The 19,079-nt window shown below is 45.1% G+C and overlaps 1 protein-coding gene across 6 annotated transcripts in view; it reads right to left on the bottom strand.

Moving 5' to 3' along the window:
• The window catches only part of IL15RA (interleukin 15 receptor subunit alpha), a 32,159-nt gene extending 13,080 nt beyond the window's left edge, over nucleotides 1–19,079 (bottom strand). For 4 of the 6 annotated variants that reach the window (XM_021065032.1, XM_021065034.1, XM_021065033.1 and 1 more), the window contains exons 1-3: nucleotides 18,498–19,079; nucleotides 17,848–17,889; nucleotides 549–743 (exon numbers count right to left, since the gene is read on the bottom strand). In XM_021065032.1, coding sequence (XP_020920691.1) covers nucleotides 549–743; nucleotides 17,848–17,889; nucleotides 18,498–18,738 — 478 coding nt within the window. In that variant the 5' untranslated portion in view covers nucleotides 18,739–19,079. The remainder of the gene's footprint in view (nucleotides 1–548; nucleotides 744–17,847; nucleotides 17,890–18,497) is intronic. The other 2 variants (XM_021065036.1, XM_003357781.4) reach the window with 2 other exon arrangements.

Genomic DNA, 19,079 nt, shown 5'->3' with positions numbered 1-19,079 from the left:
AGCTACAGCTGCCGGCCTACACCACAGCCACAGCAACACCAGATCCTTTACCCACCGAGCAAGGCCAGGGGTCGAACCTGCAACCTCATGGTTCCTAGCTGGATTCGTTTCTGCTGAGCCACAACGGGAGCTCCAGAGAGCATATACTTTTGTCTGTAGCTGAATTCTTGCTACTATGGTCTTAAAGCATTGTTGCTAATGCTAGTTGATAACGTACCAGATTTCGCTTAATCCTCCTACAACCCACAGGGTTGGCGTCGGGTCCAGTTTCTATATGAGGACCCAAGGGTTCCGAGATGTTGAGGCCCTCGCCCGAGGTCTCATGGAGGGTAGGTGGCAGAGTCAGGATTTGAACCTGGAACTGTGTGTGACCCCAGTGCCCATGTATCCCCCTTCCCAGAGGTGGTGTTTAGAGGCACACTGGTTTACTGGGCCTCAGACCTTAACCCGGATCTCGAGGCCCCTCCCGCAGCTGCGCACACTGCAGTTCTGCCTCTGCATGGCCGTGGCGAAGGGGACAGCGGGACAGTGCGGGGACGGCTACTCACTGATGCACTTGAGGTTGGGAGTGGTCCAGTGGGCCACGTTCATGGTCTCGTTGAACACGCACTCCGTCAGGCTGGATGTCCCCGCTTTCCGCTTGAACCCAGCGTTGCAAACATACCGCTCCCTGGAGTTGAGGGTGTAGCTCTTGACCCGGATGTCTGCATGCTCCACAGACGTGGGAGGCGGGCACGTGACGCCTGCAAAAGTGCGAGTAACAGGGGAGTGGCCGACGGCTTCAGCCCGCTCGCGGGGGTCCTTGGGGGTGGTCGGTCATCTAGGGCCGGAGTCTGGCTTATCCCAGGGACCTTGGGGGTGCCCCCAGATTCTAAGCCCGTAGAAGGTGTGGCATATGAGCGCTCGCCGTTAGAAGCTCTCCAGGAGCTTTGCCTTAAGTGCCAGCCACCAGCTTACCTAGAGACCGGGGGTCACCAGGGAGGACCCCCTCGCCCCCTACTCCCATCAGTCTCCAACCCCCCCAATGTCTCTTGCCTGAACAACAATAGCCCACGATTCCTCTCCCTACCAGCCTTTAATCCATGTCCACCAGGCAGCCAGCATCCTCTTGAGAGATGCATAGTCGTGACAACTCTTCCCAGCTGCCCGCTGCTCTTAGATTAAGAGGTGCAACCCTGAAGAAGTCTTATTATTATTACTATTATTACTGTTTGTTTTTCAGGGCACACCTGTGGCATAGGGAGGTTCCCAGGCCAGGGGTCGAATTGGAGCTGCAGCTGCCGGCCTACACCACAGTCACAGCAACACCAGAGCCTCAACCCACTGAGCGAGGCCCGGGATCAAACCCCCATGTTCATGGACACTAGTCGGGTTCATAACCCCCTGAACCACAATGGGAATCCCTGCAGAAGCTTGAAGGCTCCACTGGGCCTGGCCCTGCTTCTCTAGCCAGTCTTACCTCTGCCCCACTGGCCTTGGTCCCCCGACGCCTCCCCCAACCCCACACTTGGCTGGCCACCTCCTGCCACCCTTCCCAGCTTGGCTCAATGTCACATCCTCAGGAGAGCCCTCCCTCACCCCCACAGTGGGCAGGGTCTCAGATTTCCACGTCCTTTCCTCTGCAGTTGCTGTCACAGTTGTATTTACGATGTTGAGGCGAGATATTGAATGTACGTCTCACCATTGCATGGCACGCTTGGGTGGGCGGCCCGAGCCCAGCACCTGGCAGGTGCTCACCAACCTCTTGTTCAAAGAGTGAAGGTTGACCTCTCTTCCTCAACAGCAGGCTTCAGTCTGACCTTCTCGTATAAGCGAGTTCAACCTGCTTCCTGGGTACACGTGTAATCAGCTTATCTAATGCCCCATAGGCCGCGGCTTTTGTGACAGCTGGAGTTGGACTCAGACTCTAAAACTTCAGCTAAAATCCTGGCCGTGGGGCTCCAAGCTGTGCAAGTGGCAGGTTTCACACGTCAGCTCCGGGGCGCACTGGCCTCAGAAGAAAAGGAGGGACCGAGAGAGGCTGGCCGTTTCCATTTCGAGGACCCGTGTTTGTTACTGACTTTTTCTTGTTGTTAAGTTTTGTTGATCATTTCGCTTTCCTGTATAAAGCGTGTGACATAAATATTAAAGCAGCTCGCCTTCAGTGAGTTGAAAGAGTACTTGGGACTTCCTCCCTACGTGATGTAAGCACAAAACTTGCAAAAAAGAAAAGCTTTTTGCTTCGCTAGGCAAAAATGAAATTGGTATTATTTGTCATGCAAAATGCTCTGGATCCCAGGAAAGCATCTATTCATAAGGCCTTGATAACAGTTGAAATAATATCCTCCTGGGCACCAATTTTGCAGACTGGGGTTCTATAAAGAAACCCCCAGAGGGTCTTTAGTTCATAAAAGGGGCAGACCCCGCCCGTGTATTGCTTTATAGGTTTCCTCCAAACTACAGCCTTGGTTAAGAAGGGGTCTCATCTAAAGCCGGAAACAAAGGGTCCCTTGCCCCTCAAGTTAACAAGCAAGGTTTTCTTTAGCTACTTGAAACAGTCGTGTGATTTTCTGATGCTCTTTTTCATATTAACTCAGTACATGGGTGGGTTTCCTGTTGGGGGGGAGGGCCAGGAGCTGGTTTCTAGGCCAGGCCTTGCATGAGGCGGTGGAGGGAGCTGAGAGTGGGCTGTGATGGACGGAAACTCCTGTGGAGGGAAGTTCCCCGGCAGCATTTCCCATCGTCCTGGAGCTTGAAGGGATGTCGAGAAAATGCTGCCCCCCCCCCACCCCTCCACGGTCATAGAGTGTGTGTCTGTGCTGAGCGGCTCACTGGCCGGGTGCTTGGCTGCCCACCACTGCGTGGGGCGCAGGCTTCGGGGCTCCAGGTCGGGAAACCTGCCTAAGTCTCTGGGGAGCACAGCTGGGACATCAAGAAGGTTGTTGATAAGCGAAGTGAGTCGGGGGGAAACTGAATATAGCGGCCGTTTGATTCCCAGACTAGAGGAGAAAGGCCCCCTCATTACCTCTGTGCCAGGGGTCAGCAAACTAGGACCCAGGCACCAAATCCGGCCCGCCATCTACTTCTGTCAATAAAGTTTTATTGGCACACAGCCTTGCTCATTCATCTAGGTATCGCTCTCTTAAAGTAGCTGCTTTCAGCCTGCAGTGGTAGAGCTGAGTTGTTGCAAGGGAGATCTAAATTATTTACTCTCTGACCTGTTACCGGAACAGCTTACCCTGTGCTCTGTGGCCCTGAGACGAGCCACTGCCCTTCTTACCAGGACCTGTTGCCCGGTGAGTCAGCGCAGAACCAGTGCAGCCCTCAGGGTAACTGAGGTTGACAAAAGTATCACACCCTTTTAAAAAAGTCACACGAAGAGAAAAACCTTTCTACTGGCAAAACTCAAAAGTCAAAAGGCAGATGACAAAATGACAAACAAACAAACAAACAAAACCAAAACAAAACAAAACAAAAAAACAAAGACACCTCCTATCATATAGGACTAAAATCTCCCATGTGAAGAGCTCCTGAAAATCAATGAAAAGACTCCAAAACCCTGGAAAAACAGGAAAAGGATAGGCACGGGCAGCTCACAAAAAAGGAAGTACAAGTGGCTCTTAAATAGAGAACAAGATACCCAGCCTCATCCACGATGAAGGAAATGGGAGCTACGACTACACGGGCAGCACGGTGAGCTCCCGAGCTGGAAAAGAGCCACGAGCTGGTCAGTAGGCCATGGCTTCCCTGTCGCTCACACAGCCCCTGGGGAGGGCATATTTGCATCTAAGTCCACATGCTTTTTGACCCCGCAGTTCTGCTTCTAGGGTCTATCCTACAGCTCTCTCAGCATTTCCTTGAAATGTCATTACAAAACACACCTTTAAGCCCAGCAATTGCACTTCTAAGGACTTGCCTCCTGGCAAATTTATGATGTGAGTGTGTACAGTTATTTATTGCAACAGCCAGTATCTGCCAGTTACCTTGTAGGAGTCAAGCAAGTTCCAGTATAAATTACAGCACAGACGCACAATGAGGTACTACCCAGCTCTTTACAGCAGGCACAGAAAGCTCTTTATACGCTGACGCGGAGAGAGCCCCAAGACACTGTCAGGTCCAGAAAAAGAGGAACAGACCACTCTGCGTTACATGCTACCCTCAGTGAAAAAAGAAGCAATACCTGTAACCCAACTTTTCTATTCCTACACGTACAATCTCCAAAAGCATACATGAGAAACTCTTGAGAGACAAGGTGGGAGAGACGGTCACTGGATGCCTTTTTATATTTCTTCAGTTTTTGGCCACCTCACGGCACATGGCGTTCCCAGGTCAGGCATCACATCCGAGCCACAGTTGCAACATATGATGCAGCTGTGGTGTGAAGCAATGCCAGCGCCTTAAGCCACTGTGCTGCGGCTGGGATCGAACCTGCGTCCCAGCGCTCCAGAGGCGCCGTCAACCTGTGGCACCACAGGGGCAACTCCTGTTCTAATACTTTTCCATGGGATCTGATGCCCCCACTTCCATCTCAGAAATGGGGTGTGTATGTGCGTGTTTGCCTTGGCAGCACCACACTACAAAATCTTAAATAAATCTTAAAAACTTTGCTACCCACCTCTTCAGTCTTCCTCGGTGGTGCTTTGCTCTATGTTAACAAAGCTGGGAAAATCCTTCGAGGTGGAGGGGCGGCGGAGTGGAGAGGAACGACCATAAAACTCAATTCTGGACGCATCTGACGGTAGACCAGAATGACTAGTCCCATAAAATACTAGACTCTGCTCGAGGATAACAGGTTCCTTCCTTCCGAGGGAGCCTGAGTCAACCTTGGACCTTTGGACCTCTCAGGTGACACCCCTGGTGACTGGACACTCTCCACCCAGCTGCACGCCAGGAACTCCAGAGATCAAGAGGCGTGGGGACCCCAGGGGAGGAGGCTAGGCAGAGACTGGGTTTAGTGGGTAGGAGTGTATCTAACCGGTGTTTCCTCGCCTTCCCCCTCCTTCCTCCCACCACGTCCGCTCTTTGGACTTAAGAGCATCCTTGTCTTGGGCCTCAAGTGCTGAACCTCTGGGGGGCGGCTGGCCTCTGTCACGCGTTATCCTGAAACCTCACAAGGAGGGTGCTTAACCCACTGTGCCGGGCTGGGGAGCGAACCAGCATCCCAGCGCTCACAGGGCCAGTCCATTTCCTTGGGATCGAAAAGACAGCTTGCTCAAAGCCATTTTTGTCTTTTTGCGACTGATTTATTTCACGCAGCATCACGTTCTTAGCGGACTCCATATCATAGCACGTCGCAAAATCTCCTTTTTTAAAAGCTGAATAATAGTCAGTGTATGTTCATACCACATTTTGACGATCTGTTCACACTTGGATTGCCTCCAGGTTTTAGTTGTGTTGAATAATGCTGCTCTGAACGTGGGTGTACAAATATCTTTTTGAGATCCTGCTTTGAATTCTTTGGGGTATGTAGCTAGAGTGGACTTGCTGGAACATATGGCAAGTCTATTGTTTTTTTTTTTTTTTTTTTTAGGAACTGCCAGACTGTTTTCCACAGTGAATGTGCAAACTTACACTCCCACCAACAGTGCACAAGGGTTCCAATTTTCTATATCCTTGTCAACACTTTCTTTATGTATTTATTGCTTTTCAGGGCCGCACCCGCAGCATATGGAAGTTCCCAGGCTAGGGGTCAATCCAAGCTCCTGCTGCCGGCCTACATCATAGCCACAGCAACCCTGGATCCGAGCCATGTCTGCAATCTATACCACAGCTCACAGTAACACCAGCTCCTTAACCCACTGAGCGAGGCCAGGGATCGAACCCACATCCTCATGGATACTAGTCGGATTTGTTTCCCATGAGCCACAACAGGAACTCCAACTCTTTTTTTCATAATAGTAATCCTAATAGGTAAGAGATGTATCTCACTGAAATTCTGATTTGCCTTTTCCTAATGGTTAGTGGTGCTGAGAATCTTTTCACGTGCTCATTGGCCATTTTTATGTCTTCTTTGGAAAAATGTATATTCAAGTCCTTTACCGGTTTTTGAATAGGGCTGTTTGTTTCTTTGTTGTTGAGTTTTAGGAAACTACCTATCCTAGATGTTAACCTCTCATCATATATTTTATATGCAAATATTTTCTCCCTTTTGTGGGTTAATCTTTTCCTCTCTTGATAGGGCCTTTAATGCAAAAAATTTTGAAATGTTCATAAGGTCCAATTTATCTATTTTTTCTTTTATTACCTGTGCCTTCAGTGTCAAGGCCAAGAAATCATTGCCAAATCCAGTGTCATGAAGTTTTGTCCTATGGTTTCTTTTTTTTTTTTTTTTTTTTTTTGTCTTTTTGCCTTTTCTAGGGGTCACTCCCGTGGCATATGGAGATTCCCAGGCTAGGGGTCTAATTGAAGCTGTAGCCACCGGCATACACCAGAGCCACAGCAACGTGGGATCCAAGCGACCTACACCACAGCTCCCTCAATGCTGGATCCTTAACCCACTGAGCAAGGGCAGGGACCGAACCCGCAACCTCATGGTTCCTAGTTGGATTCGTTAACCACTGCACCACGAAGGGAACTCCTGTCCTACGGTTTCTTAATTTTAAGAATTTCATTATTTTAGATCTTATTGATCCAATTGGAGTTAATTTTTGTGTATGGTGTGAAGTAAGGGTCCAGCTTCATTCTTTGGCATATGGATGTCCAGTTTTCCCAGCATCGCTTGATTAAAAAACTCTCCTTTTCCCAATTGAATAATTTTGGCGTCCTTGTCAAAGATCACTTGGCAATATATGCAGTGGTTTGCTTCTAGGCTATTCTATTCCACTGGTCTGTCTTTATGTCAGCATGACACCGTTTTGATTACTGTTGCGTTATAGTAAGTTTTAAAATCAGGAAGTGTGTCTTCCAGTTTCCTTTTTCAAGATTGTTTTGACTATTCAGGGTCCCTTGAGATTCCATGTGAATTTTAAGATGGGTTTTTTTCTATTTCCACAAAAAAAAATCATTAGGATTTTGATAGGGAATATATTGAATCTGCAGATCACTTTGGGTAGTGTCAACATTTTAACAATCTTAATTCTTTCAATCCATGAATATGGGATGTGTATGCATCTATTTATATCTTCTTCAGTTTCTTTCAGCGTATTTTGTAGTTTTCACTGTACAGTTCTCTCACTTCCTTAAGTTTGTCTCTAAGTATTTTATTCTTTTTGATGCTATTGTAAATGGAATTGTTTTTGTAATTTCCTCTTCAAATTGTTGTTAGAATATAGGAATGCAACTGATTTTCATGTGTTTACTTTGTATTCTGCTACTTTGCTGAATCCATTTATTACTTCAAACATTTTAATGTGTGTGCGTGTATAACCTTTAGAGTTTTCTGCATATAAGATTGTACCTTTTGCGAATAGAGATAATTTTATTTCTTCCCAACGTGGATGCCTTTTATTTGTTTTCCTTGACTAACTGTTCTAATACTGTTGAGTAGAAGTAGTGAAAGCCGGCATCCTTTCCTTGCTCCTGACCTTAGAGGAAAAGCTTTCAGTCTTTCACCATTGAGTATAATGTTCCCTGTGGGTTTTCATATATAGCTTTTATTATATTGAGGTGGTTTTATTCTATTCCTAGTATTTTAAGTGTTTTATTATGAAAGGGCAGTGAATTTTGTCAGATTCTTTTTCTGCATCAGTCGATATGATAATATGGTGTTTTCCCTTTTTTCTGTTAATGCGGTATATTGCGTTATCAATTTTCATATGTTGAACCATCCTTGCATTCCAGGAATAAACCCACCTGGTCATGGTTTATAATCTTTTTTGACATATGCCAAATTCAGTTTGTTAGGATTTTGTTAAGAATTTTCACATCAATGTCCACAAGGGATATTGGTATGTGCTTTTCTCTCTTTATTCTGTCCTTGTCTGACTTTGGTATCAGGGAAATCCTGGACTCAGGGCTAGGAAGTGTTCGCTCTTCAACTTTTTGGAAAAAATTTGAGAAGGATGGATATTAGATCTTCTTTAATGTTGAATAGAATTCACTAGTGAAGCCACTGGCCCAGGGCTTTTCATGAAATTTTCCTTTATTATTGACTCACTCTCCTTACTAGTTATAGATTTATTCAAATGTTCTATTTCTTCATAATTTAGTCTTGAGGAGTTCCCGTCGTGGCGCAGTGGTTAATGAATCCGACTAGGAACCATGAGGTTGCGGGTTCGATCCCTGCCCTTGCTCAGTGGGTCAAGGTTCCGGCGTTGCCGTGAGCTGTGGTGTAGGTTGCAGACGCGGCTCAGATCCTGCGTTGCTGTGGCTCTGGCGTAGGCCTGTGGCTACAGATCCGATTAGACCCCTAGCCTGGGAACCTCCATATGCCGCAGGAGCGACCCAAGAAATAGCAAAAAGACAAAAAAAAAAAAAAAAAAAAAATAATAATTTAGTCTTGGTAGGTTTTGGATTTCTAGGAATTTGTCAGTTTCATTTCAGTTATCCAATTTGTTGTCATACAATTATCTATTATATTCTCTCACTCCTTTTTATTTCTGTAAAATTGATAGTAATGTGTCCACTTTCTTCTCTGACTTTAGAATTTGAGTTTGCTGGTTTTTTAATTAGCCCATCTATCTAAAGGTTAGTCCTTTTGTTGATCTTTTCAAAGAACTAACTTTTGATTTCACTGATTTTCTGTATTTTACTATTCTCTATTTCATTTATCTCTGCTCTGATCTTTACTATTTTTTTCCTCTGCCAGCATTGGAATTATTTTGTTCTTTTTCTAGTTCCTTGAGGCATAAACTTAGGTTGTTGATTTGAAATCTTTCTTTCTCTTCTCTCTCTTTTTTTTTTTTTTTCGGCCACCCCGAGGCATATGGAAGTTCCCAGGCTAGGAGTCAAACTGGAGCTTCAGCTGCCGGCCTAGGCCACAGGCACAGCAATGCCAGATCCAAGCCGGGTCTGTGACCTACATCACAGCTCATGGCAACACTGGATCCTTAACCCACTGAGAGGGCCAGGGATCGAACCTGCAACCTCACGGATACTAGTTAATTTGTTCCCACTGAGCCGCAATGGGAGCAGATCATTGTTCATTTTCCCTTTTTTCTGCCTGCTTTTGGATTGATTATTATTATTATTCCATTTTATCATGACTATTGGCTTATCGTATGTACCACCTTCAGTTATCTTTAGTGGTTTCCAAGAAGTTTAAAACATACATTTTTTTTTATCATGGGCTACCTTCAAATAATACTATAGCACCTCACATTTATTTGAGAAACGTACCAATGCATACTTACACTTTCTCCCTATCTCTTTCTGTCATACACTTTACGTTCATATATTCTATAAGCCCACAATACTTTGCTACTATTTTTGCTTTAAACAATTAAGTATCTTTTAGAGTGATGAAAAGGAACAAATATATTTTATTTACCTCCATTTTCACCATCTTCAGCGTTTTCTCTTTGTAGATCCAAAGTTTCTGTTTAGGATTATATTCCTTTTACCTAAAGAAATTCCTCTGAGGTTTCTTGTAACACAAGTCTGCTAGCCATGAATCATTTCATCTTTTGTTTGCTAGAGAAAATCTTTATTTTGCTTTCATTTTTGAAAGTTACGTTTCCTGGTTATTAGAATTCTGGCTTTACAGTTTTTGTTTGTTTTGTTTTGTTTTGACACTGTAAAGATGCCACTTCATTCTTTTAATGTCTTGCAGAGGTTCTGATGAGAGGTCTATGTAATTCTTATCTTTGTTCCTCTGTGTATAATTTATCTTTATTCTGTATCATTATTTTCTCTTTATCTTTGCTTTTCAGCAGTTTGAATCTGATTTGTGTAGGAATGAGTTTTTGGCAGTTTTGTTTTGTTTTGTAGGGATGGCATTTATCATGCTTGGTGTTTTCTAAGCTTCCTGCATCTGTGACTGAATACCTTTTATAAATTTGGGGAAATTCCTAACTATATCTCCTCAAATATTTCTTCTGCCCCATTCTTTTTTGTTTCTGTAATTCTGATTACACATATATTAGTCCACTTTCTATTGTACCACAGGTCTTGGATATTCTGTTTTATGGGGATTTTTTCTCTCTCAATTTTTTATCTTTGTGTTTCTGTTACAGCAATTTGTATATATATGTATTTACCGCATCACAGCTTAGCTTCGTGTGAAATTGCACCACTTCACGTATATAGTGTATGAACTTTAAACAATACGCTTTCATTTCTCTCCTCCCAACTTTTGTACTATTATCATACGTTTTATTTCTACATATATTATAAACACAACACACTATTATTTTTGCCATAAATAATTAATTACATAGTTTATTTGCTATGGGTTTTAAAAGATGTTTGCTGTATTACTAAGCATGTCTAGATTTTTTTTTTTTTCCCCAGCAGGAGAGTTTTCCAGAATATCTATGCTGTCATTTTGCTGAAAAAGGAAGTCTATTCCCCATTGTGATCAGCCCTCAAAGACAGATAAATCCATGGATACTTGGGATGTGAACACACAAGGGTGTATCAATATGCAGCAGCCAACCCGATGGGCCACGTGATGGCTAGTAACCAACTTTACAAAGCCAGACCCTCTCACGAGTGCACTGGAGATAATACGTTTGCGAGTATCAATAACTCTTCAGTTTAGAGGCCTTAACCACATCTTTGCTACTTCACTTATAATCCCTCTCTCCTTTCGGAACGTGGTTCCCTAGATAGTCAGCGTAGGCGAGTCTCAACTTGGTTACCACGCTGTAACCTCCTGAAGGTGGGAACAGATCTCTCTGGTGCTTTCTCCACACTAAGTCCACTGTGTGATGGGTGTTTCCTGAAGTTAGCCAGTGGCTTATGAATCTATAGCGTGGAATGCATGAAGCAATGGAAGTGGGAGAAAAATGTAAGATTCTGGGATTTTCAAAACTCTTAAGTAGCCAACAAATACACCTAACAAGTCCTAACAGTCATTTAAATGAAGTCACCAAAATAGTTGTTAGGGCCACACCCCTTTCTATTCTCCAGAACCTATGAATCAGACTTTTTTTTAATCAAGTCTATATGCACAGTCTAATATGAGTAAGCAGTCCTGGCCTAGTTTCGTATCCAGAGTTCAGAAGTTATCCAGTTAGCAGGCCCCACCCATTCTTTAAGGAAAGTCAGAATCCATTCCAGTATTTTCTTTCTCTTATTCTACCATCTGAACACCTACAGCATGCTGAATGTGGTAGGATACAAAGAAATACAGGATATAATTTCTGCCCTCAAGAAGCTCATTGTGTAGCCAAGACATGGAAGCAACCTAAAGGTCCATCTGGAGGGATAGATAAAGAAGATGTGGTGCATATATACAATGGAATACTACTCAGCCATAAAGAAGAATGAAGTAATGCCATTTGCAGCAACATGGATGGACCTAGAGATTAGAATACTAAGTAAAGTCATTCAGAGAAAGACAAATATCCTATGATATTCCTTATATGTGGGATCTAAAAAAAGGATAGAAATTAACTTATTTGTAAGAAAGAGACTCACAGACATAGAAATCAAACTTTTGGTTACCAAAGGGGAAAAGGTGGGAGGAATAAATTAGGAGTTTGGGATTAACAGATACAAACTCCTATATATAAAATTGATAAATAAGAAGGGCCTACTGTACAGCACAGGGTGCTATAGTCAATATCTTGTAATAACCTACAATGAAAAAGAATATGAAAAAGATACATATATATGAGTCATCGTGATATACACCAGCAACTAACACAACATTGTATATCAACTAAATTTTTTTTCAAGTAAAAAAAAAAAGCAGCTCATTGCAATACTGATGCATCAAAAACACAAGGGCCTCTCTGTGTTTGCTGTAATCCACTTTCCCTGATTACCTTTCCAGCTGCAGTGCCCATCACACCAACACGTTTCCTTTTGGCACTCGGTGTAGATACCAGCCATAACCAGGTCACTGTCCCTAACTCATCACGCCTATGTTTTCTCTCTGAGGCTCATAAACTGAGCTTCCCAGCCCACCTTTCTCATAGAAGTAGGTGGAGTCATCATAGTTCAAATTCTTTTATGACTTTTGAAGGCTCTGGAAGCCTTGAGTGGCTCTAGGTGAAAGAGCAAACAAAAGGGAAAAAATGAAACACACTCTTCTTGTCGGGCTCAAGAGGAAATCTGTCTCCTCCTATCTCCCTCACCGACACTGCCTTGGTTCAGGATTTCATCACCATTTACTGGAACAATTGCAAAAGCCTCCAACTTAGCTTCCTGCCTCCTCTTGGACTGCAGAATACTCTACACCGTCTTCCCAAGAGTAGCTTTCCGCCCTGCGGCTCCAACAGGGTCTTCTCTGCCAGCCAGAGCCCTTAATGTGCTTCCCACCAGGAAGAAGGAAATGAAGTCTTTCCAAGTAGAAAGAAACACTCAAATAACACCAATCATGTATAATGGGCAACATGGATGTGACTCCAAGAGTTTATACGAGGGGCTTTATACTTTTTTTTGGCCACCCTGAGGCATATGGAATTCCTGGGCCAGCGATCAGATCCGAGCCATAGTTGCGACCCAAGCTGCAGCTATGGCAACGCCGGATCTTTAATCCACTGTGCAGGGGCCAGGGATGGAACCCACATCCCAGAGCTTCTGGATCCCATTGTGCCACAGCGGGAGCTCCTACATTTCTTTACCCAGTTCCATACTCATTGGTAAAATAAATTTGAATAGAGTGATTTAGTCCAATACAAGTTAGTGGAAGTGATGATTTGATTGAAAAAGAATATCCTCAAACATTTCTGCCATTTTTATTTTATTTATTTTATTTTTTGTCTTTTTGTCCTTTTAGGGCCATACCCGAGTCGTATGGACGTTCCCAGGCTAGGGGTCTAATTGCAGTTGTAGCCACCAGCCTACACCTCAGCCACAGCAACACCAGATCTGAGCGGCGTCTGCGACCTACACCACAGCTCATGGCAATGCCAGATCCTTAACCCACTGAGCGAGGCCAGGGATCAAATCCGAATCCTCATGGACACTCATTGGGTTTGTTGCTGCTGAGCCACAGCGGGAACTCCTAGAACGTCAGACATCTTGAAACAATCTACATATCCAACCACTGGGAGGTAACTAATGCCTACAAAACAGCTCCAGCAATGAGGAATTGCTTAAACAGATTTTTAAAGGATTTATAAACTGTATGTATAGAGTGGGAAAATGTTACATGCCGTGAGCCCCATTAGAATAATTTGCAAAATTTATAAAGCTACAAAAACATTGTCAAACAAGACCAGCCATAGTTAACTAAAAAGTGAATTTGAAAAAAAGCTCCAAAATTCTGTATCTTTTCTGCATTGTTTCCTGTGTAGTTTTATTTATTTACTTTTATTACAAAAGCAATTCAAATCATGACAGAAAAAATTTAAATATTAGGCAGAGAACTACACACAAACACGCACATGACATATAATATCTCTACTCATTGACAACTACTTCTAGATCTTCTAGTAAAACCTGAATCATATAATGTGTATTATTTGAAAGCCGCCAATTTTATTTATGCATTCCTCCACGGTTGGACATTTGAGTTGATTTCAACAATCCCAAGTCTGTACATTTAACTTTCTATCACTTTTTCACTATCAGTAGCAGCACAAAGCAATAACTAGATAAAATGACTTGAAAAAGAAAATTTTGGCAAAACTCCCCAGAATTCTGAAAAACGGTTTAAAAAAAAAAAAACAGTTAAAGACACAGATTTTACAACCACCCCCAAGTACTCTAGCGCCCTGCTCCACAAAACCCAGCTGGTGAGCAGGGACCTGTATCTTCAAACAAATCATCACCTTCGCTGCTGCTTTGGGCAGAACACCTGCAGCCTTTCAGGTTCTGAGGCTCTTTAAGAAGCAAATGACTTCCTCCCCAAGATGGTAGGGTTCCCCTCCGAGGCAGGCCTTTAGAATAAGAACGAATGACACCTTGCTGTGTCTGGGAGAGCTGGAAACCAGGAGGAACAGACCCGAGACTGTATTATTGACGCAGCTAGTCCTAAGGAATGTGCTGCCGTCTGTAATTCCTGACCAGGACCATCCTCCCAACTGGCAGGTCTAGAAGTCTCTGTCCACTTTCCCTCCAAGCGCCCTGAGAAACACCAGGCGCCCTCTGCTCTGTTGGCTCTCTGTTCGTCTTTACACTAGGACCGCCACGCTGATGGCTGTAATTTTATACGTGTCAAAATCAGAGGCCCTCATCCTCCAGCTCAGTTCCTTTTCAAAGTTGTTTTGGCTCCACCAGGGCGTTTTAATCTCCATGTGAATTTTGGAACCCATCTGTCAATTTCTGTAAGAAAGCCTATTGGAATTTTTTTAATTTAAAAAAGTTTTTATTGAAATCCAGTTGATTTAAAATGTGGTGTTAGTTTCAGGTGTACGGCAAAGTGATTCAGTTATGTGTATTTGCATATATATTCTTTTTTCATTCTCTGCCATTATAGGTTATTACAGGATATTGAGTATGGTTCGTTCCCTGAGCTGTACAGGAGGTCCTTGCTGGTTATCTGTTTTATATATGGTAGTGTGTATACGTTAATCCCAAACTCCTAATTTATCCCTCTCCTCGCCTCCATAAATTTGGTCACCATAAGTTTATTTTCTATGTCTGTGAGTCTATTCGCATTAATTAATTTATTTATTTTTGGCACACCCGTGGCATGCGGAAGTTCTCAGGCCAGGGATCAAACCCACACCACAGCTGTAGCCAGAGCCACCAGTGACAATGCCAGGTCCTTAACCCCCTGAGCTAGGAGGGAACTCCCTATTTGTTTTCTAAACAAGTTTATTTGTATCCTTTTTTTCAGATTCCACATATAAGCGATATCATATGATATGTGTCTTTCTATGGCTTATTTCACTTAGTATGAGAATCTCTGTGTCCATCCCTGTGACTGCAAATGGCATTATTTTGTTCTTTTCTATGGCTGAATAGTATTCCATTGTATATATGTACCACATCTTTTTTATTCATTCATCTATTGACGGATGCTTAGATTGCTTCCATGCCTTGGCTATTGTAAATGATGCTGCTAGGAACACCGGAGTGCACATATCTTTTCAAATTATTGTTTTCTCTGGATGTATGCCCAGGAGTGGGCTTGCAGGATCACATGGTAGCTTTATGGGAGAACTGACACCCTGACAATATTGCTTTGTCCAGTCCATAAACACAACATATATCCATTTGTTTAGACTGTCTTTAATTTCTCTCAGCAGTGGTTTGTGGTTTTCAGTGTATAGATCTTTCTCATCTTTTGCCAGATTCACCCCTAAGTATCTCATAGTTTTTGATGCTATTGAAAATGATATTGCTTTTAAAAATTTTTTCAATTTCCAATTGCTCAGTGCTCATGAATAGAAATATAATTGATTTTCATGTACTGACATTTTGTCTACAACACCGATCATATTTCCAACCAATTGTGCTAGAACAGTTGGTTAGCCACGGGCAATAAAATCCAAAAGCAAATCAGTACAAGACCTTCAGTCCATACTTCCCATTGTATGAAAAGTTACCCCAGAATGAATCACAGACCTCAGTGTAAAACCTAAGCAATACACCTTCTAGAAGTAAACATAGAAGAAAACCTTTACGAGTTTAAGTAAAGGTTTCTTAAATATGACACTGAAAGCACAATACACAAAAGAGCAAAGTAATAAGCTGAACATCATCAAAATTAAAATTTTATGCTCTTTATCAGACACTTATGAGAATGAAAAGACAAGCCACATACTCTGAGAAAACATTTGCAAATCACATATCTGACAAGACTTTTATCTAGGATGTATACAGAACTCTCAAAATTCAATAATAATTCAACAACTCAATTTTTTAAAGGGCACAATGGTTAAGCAAACATTTTACCAAATAATTTTTTTTTTTTTTTTTTTTTTTTGCTTTTTAGGGCTGCACCCACGGCAAATGGGCATATGGAACCTCCCAGCCTAGGGGTCAAATAAAAGCTGCAGCTGCCCGCCTACACCACCGCCACGGCAATGCTAGATCTGAGCTGCATCTGCATCTGGCAACACCAGGTCCTCAACGCACTGAGTGAGGCCAGGGATTGAACCCGCATCCTCATGGATACTAGTTGGATTCATTTCTGCTGCACCACCACGGGAACTCCCCATAGAAGATATATTGATGGCAAAGAAGCACCAGAAGAGATGCTCAACATCCTTAGTTATTCGGAAAATGCCAAGTAAAACTATGAGAGATCACTACACATCTATTAGAATGGAAGCAATTAAAAAGACAGACCAACCACACACACACACACACACACACACTGTTTTTGGTAACTGTGGGACGGTGAATGGGCTAATAATCTTACGGTGATAATCGTTTCAGGGTATGTGCATACATCAAATCATCACTTGTATACTTAAACCTGCACAATGTTATATGTCAATTACACAGATCTCAGCAAAGCTGGAAAAAAATTAAAATTTTAAAAGGTTGAAGAAAATAAGACTGACCATACCCAGTGCTGTTGCCAGTGTGGTGACGGAACTCACAAAGGGCTCGCGGGAATGCCAGAGAATACCATACTTTGGAAGAAGTGTGGACACTTCCTTTAAAAATTGAACATACACCCGTCATGTGATCCAGCCATTCCATCTCTAGCCATTTTCTCCGTGCAAGAGAAACAAAGATCTACGTCCACAGAAAAACCTCTCTGCGAATGTTCATGAAGCCGTCAGTGGAAGGGTCAACCCAAAGAAATGTCCATTAAGTGAATGGATGAAAAAACTGTGGTATCCATGCAGCGGAATGGTACTTGACGACAGAGAAGAATGGACTGCTGATGCAAGTTACAAGGCCAGAGATGTCTCTGAATCACTATGAGTGAAAGGAGCCAGACAAGGAAGAGTACACACTGCATGATTCTGTTTATATAAAATTCCAGGGGACACAACAAATCAACAGCGACAGAAAGCAGATGGTGGCTGCCTGGGAGGTCAGGATAAGGCTGCACATAGGGAAGCTTTTGGTGGCGATCGCATGTTTACTCTCTTGATTTTGACGATGGTTTGGTGACTGTACCCATTTTCCTCTAAGCTTACCAAGTCGTGCAATTTAAATGTGTATCTGTCAATCACACCGCAGTGGAGCCGTTGAAGAAAAACTAACATGAGGAACTAAAGCATGGCAGCAATGCCTTCGCGAGGTCAAAGAGCCGAGCTGTGGTTGATGAGCTTTAGAGAGCGTCCTGCGCTTGGAAGCAGAGGGCTCATCTTTAGCCGGTTCCGGCTAAAGCTGCATTTCACTTTCACATTGTTCAGGAGCTTGCCCCAGGGCTCTGGCTGGCTGGCTTTCTCCCCTGGGGTCATGTGCGACACTGGCTAGCCAGCAGGGAAGAAGTGACCAGCTCACAATGGTAACTCAGATTCTCAGATAAGAGGTGGAGCCTGCCTTGAGCGGGCGGGGCAGGGCTGGGCTGGGGTGGGATTCAGATATAACCTCAGGAAAATAAAACTTCACGGAAAGCCTGTAGTGCTATGGGGTTCACACCAGGCCAGCCAGTCACAGCTGTGGATGGATGGCTCTGATGGAGTAATGAGCAGACTGGCCGGATGGGTGTACGTTGTTAGGAGTCTTGCCTTAAACACACACACACACACACACACACAGAGATCATGGGATTACATATCCCTCAGATACGTAATCCCAGATGGTCTCTGGGATTCCTAACCCCAAAATTATATGCAACTTTTCCAAGTACGTGCATTCATGATTTTTTCTGTGGAGAGGGTTCGTAGCTTTCTTCAGACCCTCTGAAAACTCCCCGACGGCAAAAAGATGAAGGCGCGCCAATGCGGATAAAGCCATACCCACCTCTTCTCTCTCCTCCCTCTTGTCTGGCTCCGGGAGGAAAACCTACGACGTAGGGGCAGACATTCAAGTCTTGCGGTTGAAATGATATCCGTGCGACCTAATGTTCTTCCCAAACACACCCAGCCGTCGCCAGCCTCGTTCTCCGTCCCCACGCCCCGCGCGCCGTCACGGTTTCCGAAGGCTGAAGACGTGGGGGTTGTGGTCAGGTCCTCCAGGTATGCAACCTGCCCGACCCGTCTGCTCTCGCCGGGGAGCAGGCGGTGAGCACCCCGTCCCACCACCCACCCGTAAAACTCGCTTGGGTCTGAGGGTAGAGACTGACCATTTTCCTCGGACCCAGTGGAAACAGTTTAACGCGCGCACGGCTTTCGTCTCGGGGCTCAAGCGTTTCTCGGAATTGCTGTAAAACTCCCAACTCCCAGCCCGTATTGCAATCCTGGTTTCTTCCCTTTGCCTCCGAAACTGGGGAAAACGTAGAATGAAAGAAATCCTGGCCACTCGCTCCTTGCTCTGCTTGACCAGACGAGTCGGGGCGCGGGACCCCGGGCCGACGGTCCCCGCGTCCCTCCACGTGTCCCCGGCGCGCGGGCGCAGCCCCGTGTCCTCGGGGCCGCCCCCTGCCCGCCCCCCGCCAGCCGCGCACTCCCCACCTGGTGTCGCCGGCGACCGGGCAGCAGCAGCAGCAGCAGTAGCAGCGGCAGCGGCACGGGGAGCGCGCCGGCCCCGCAGCCCCGGAGCGGCCCGGCCATGGCCCGACCTTGGCTGCGCCCCCGCCGGCCGCCTCCCGGGCTCGCCCGGGCCGGGACGTCCCGCCGCCAGCGCGCGCAGATGCCGACTCCCCGGAGGAGGCGGCGGGCGCAACTCTGGGACCCGCCGCCCCGCGAGCCGCATTTGCTTTCGCTTTTGCTTTAGCCCCCGAGAGCTGGAGAGAGGTGAGAAGCAGTGACAGATCCGTGACTCAGCATCCCCACCCCCTCCCCTGGAAAAAGCCCCGGCGGCGCCTTGACCCCCGCGCCGCCGCCTGGGTCCCGCTGCGTCGCCGGCGCGCGGGGCGTGGACCCGGCCTGTGCCCTGCGGAGGCCCGGGTCCTCCCCGAGCTTTGCCCTCCTCGCCGCTGGTGACCCCAGCAGCCCTTTTCGTCCCGTGTCCCCGCGCAGAGAGAGTGGGCGAAGCTCCGGGGGAGCAAACTCGTTCCGTAAAGGGCTGGTGAGCTTCGCTGCCTTCGGCTCCAC

This window comes from Sus scrofa, chromosome 10 (assembly GCF_000003025.6).
Source record: "Sus scrofa isolate TJ Tabasco breed Duroc chromosome 10, Sscrofa11.1, whole genome shotgun sequence".
NCBI lineage: Eukaryota > Metazoa > Chordata > Mammalia > Artiodactyla > Suidae > Sus > Sus scrofa.
This window is presented reverse-complemented; position numbering and strand designations above follow the sequence as displayed.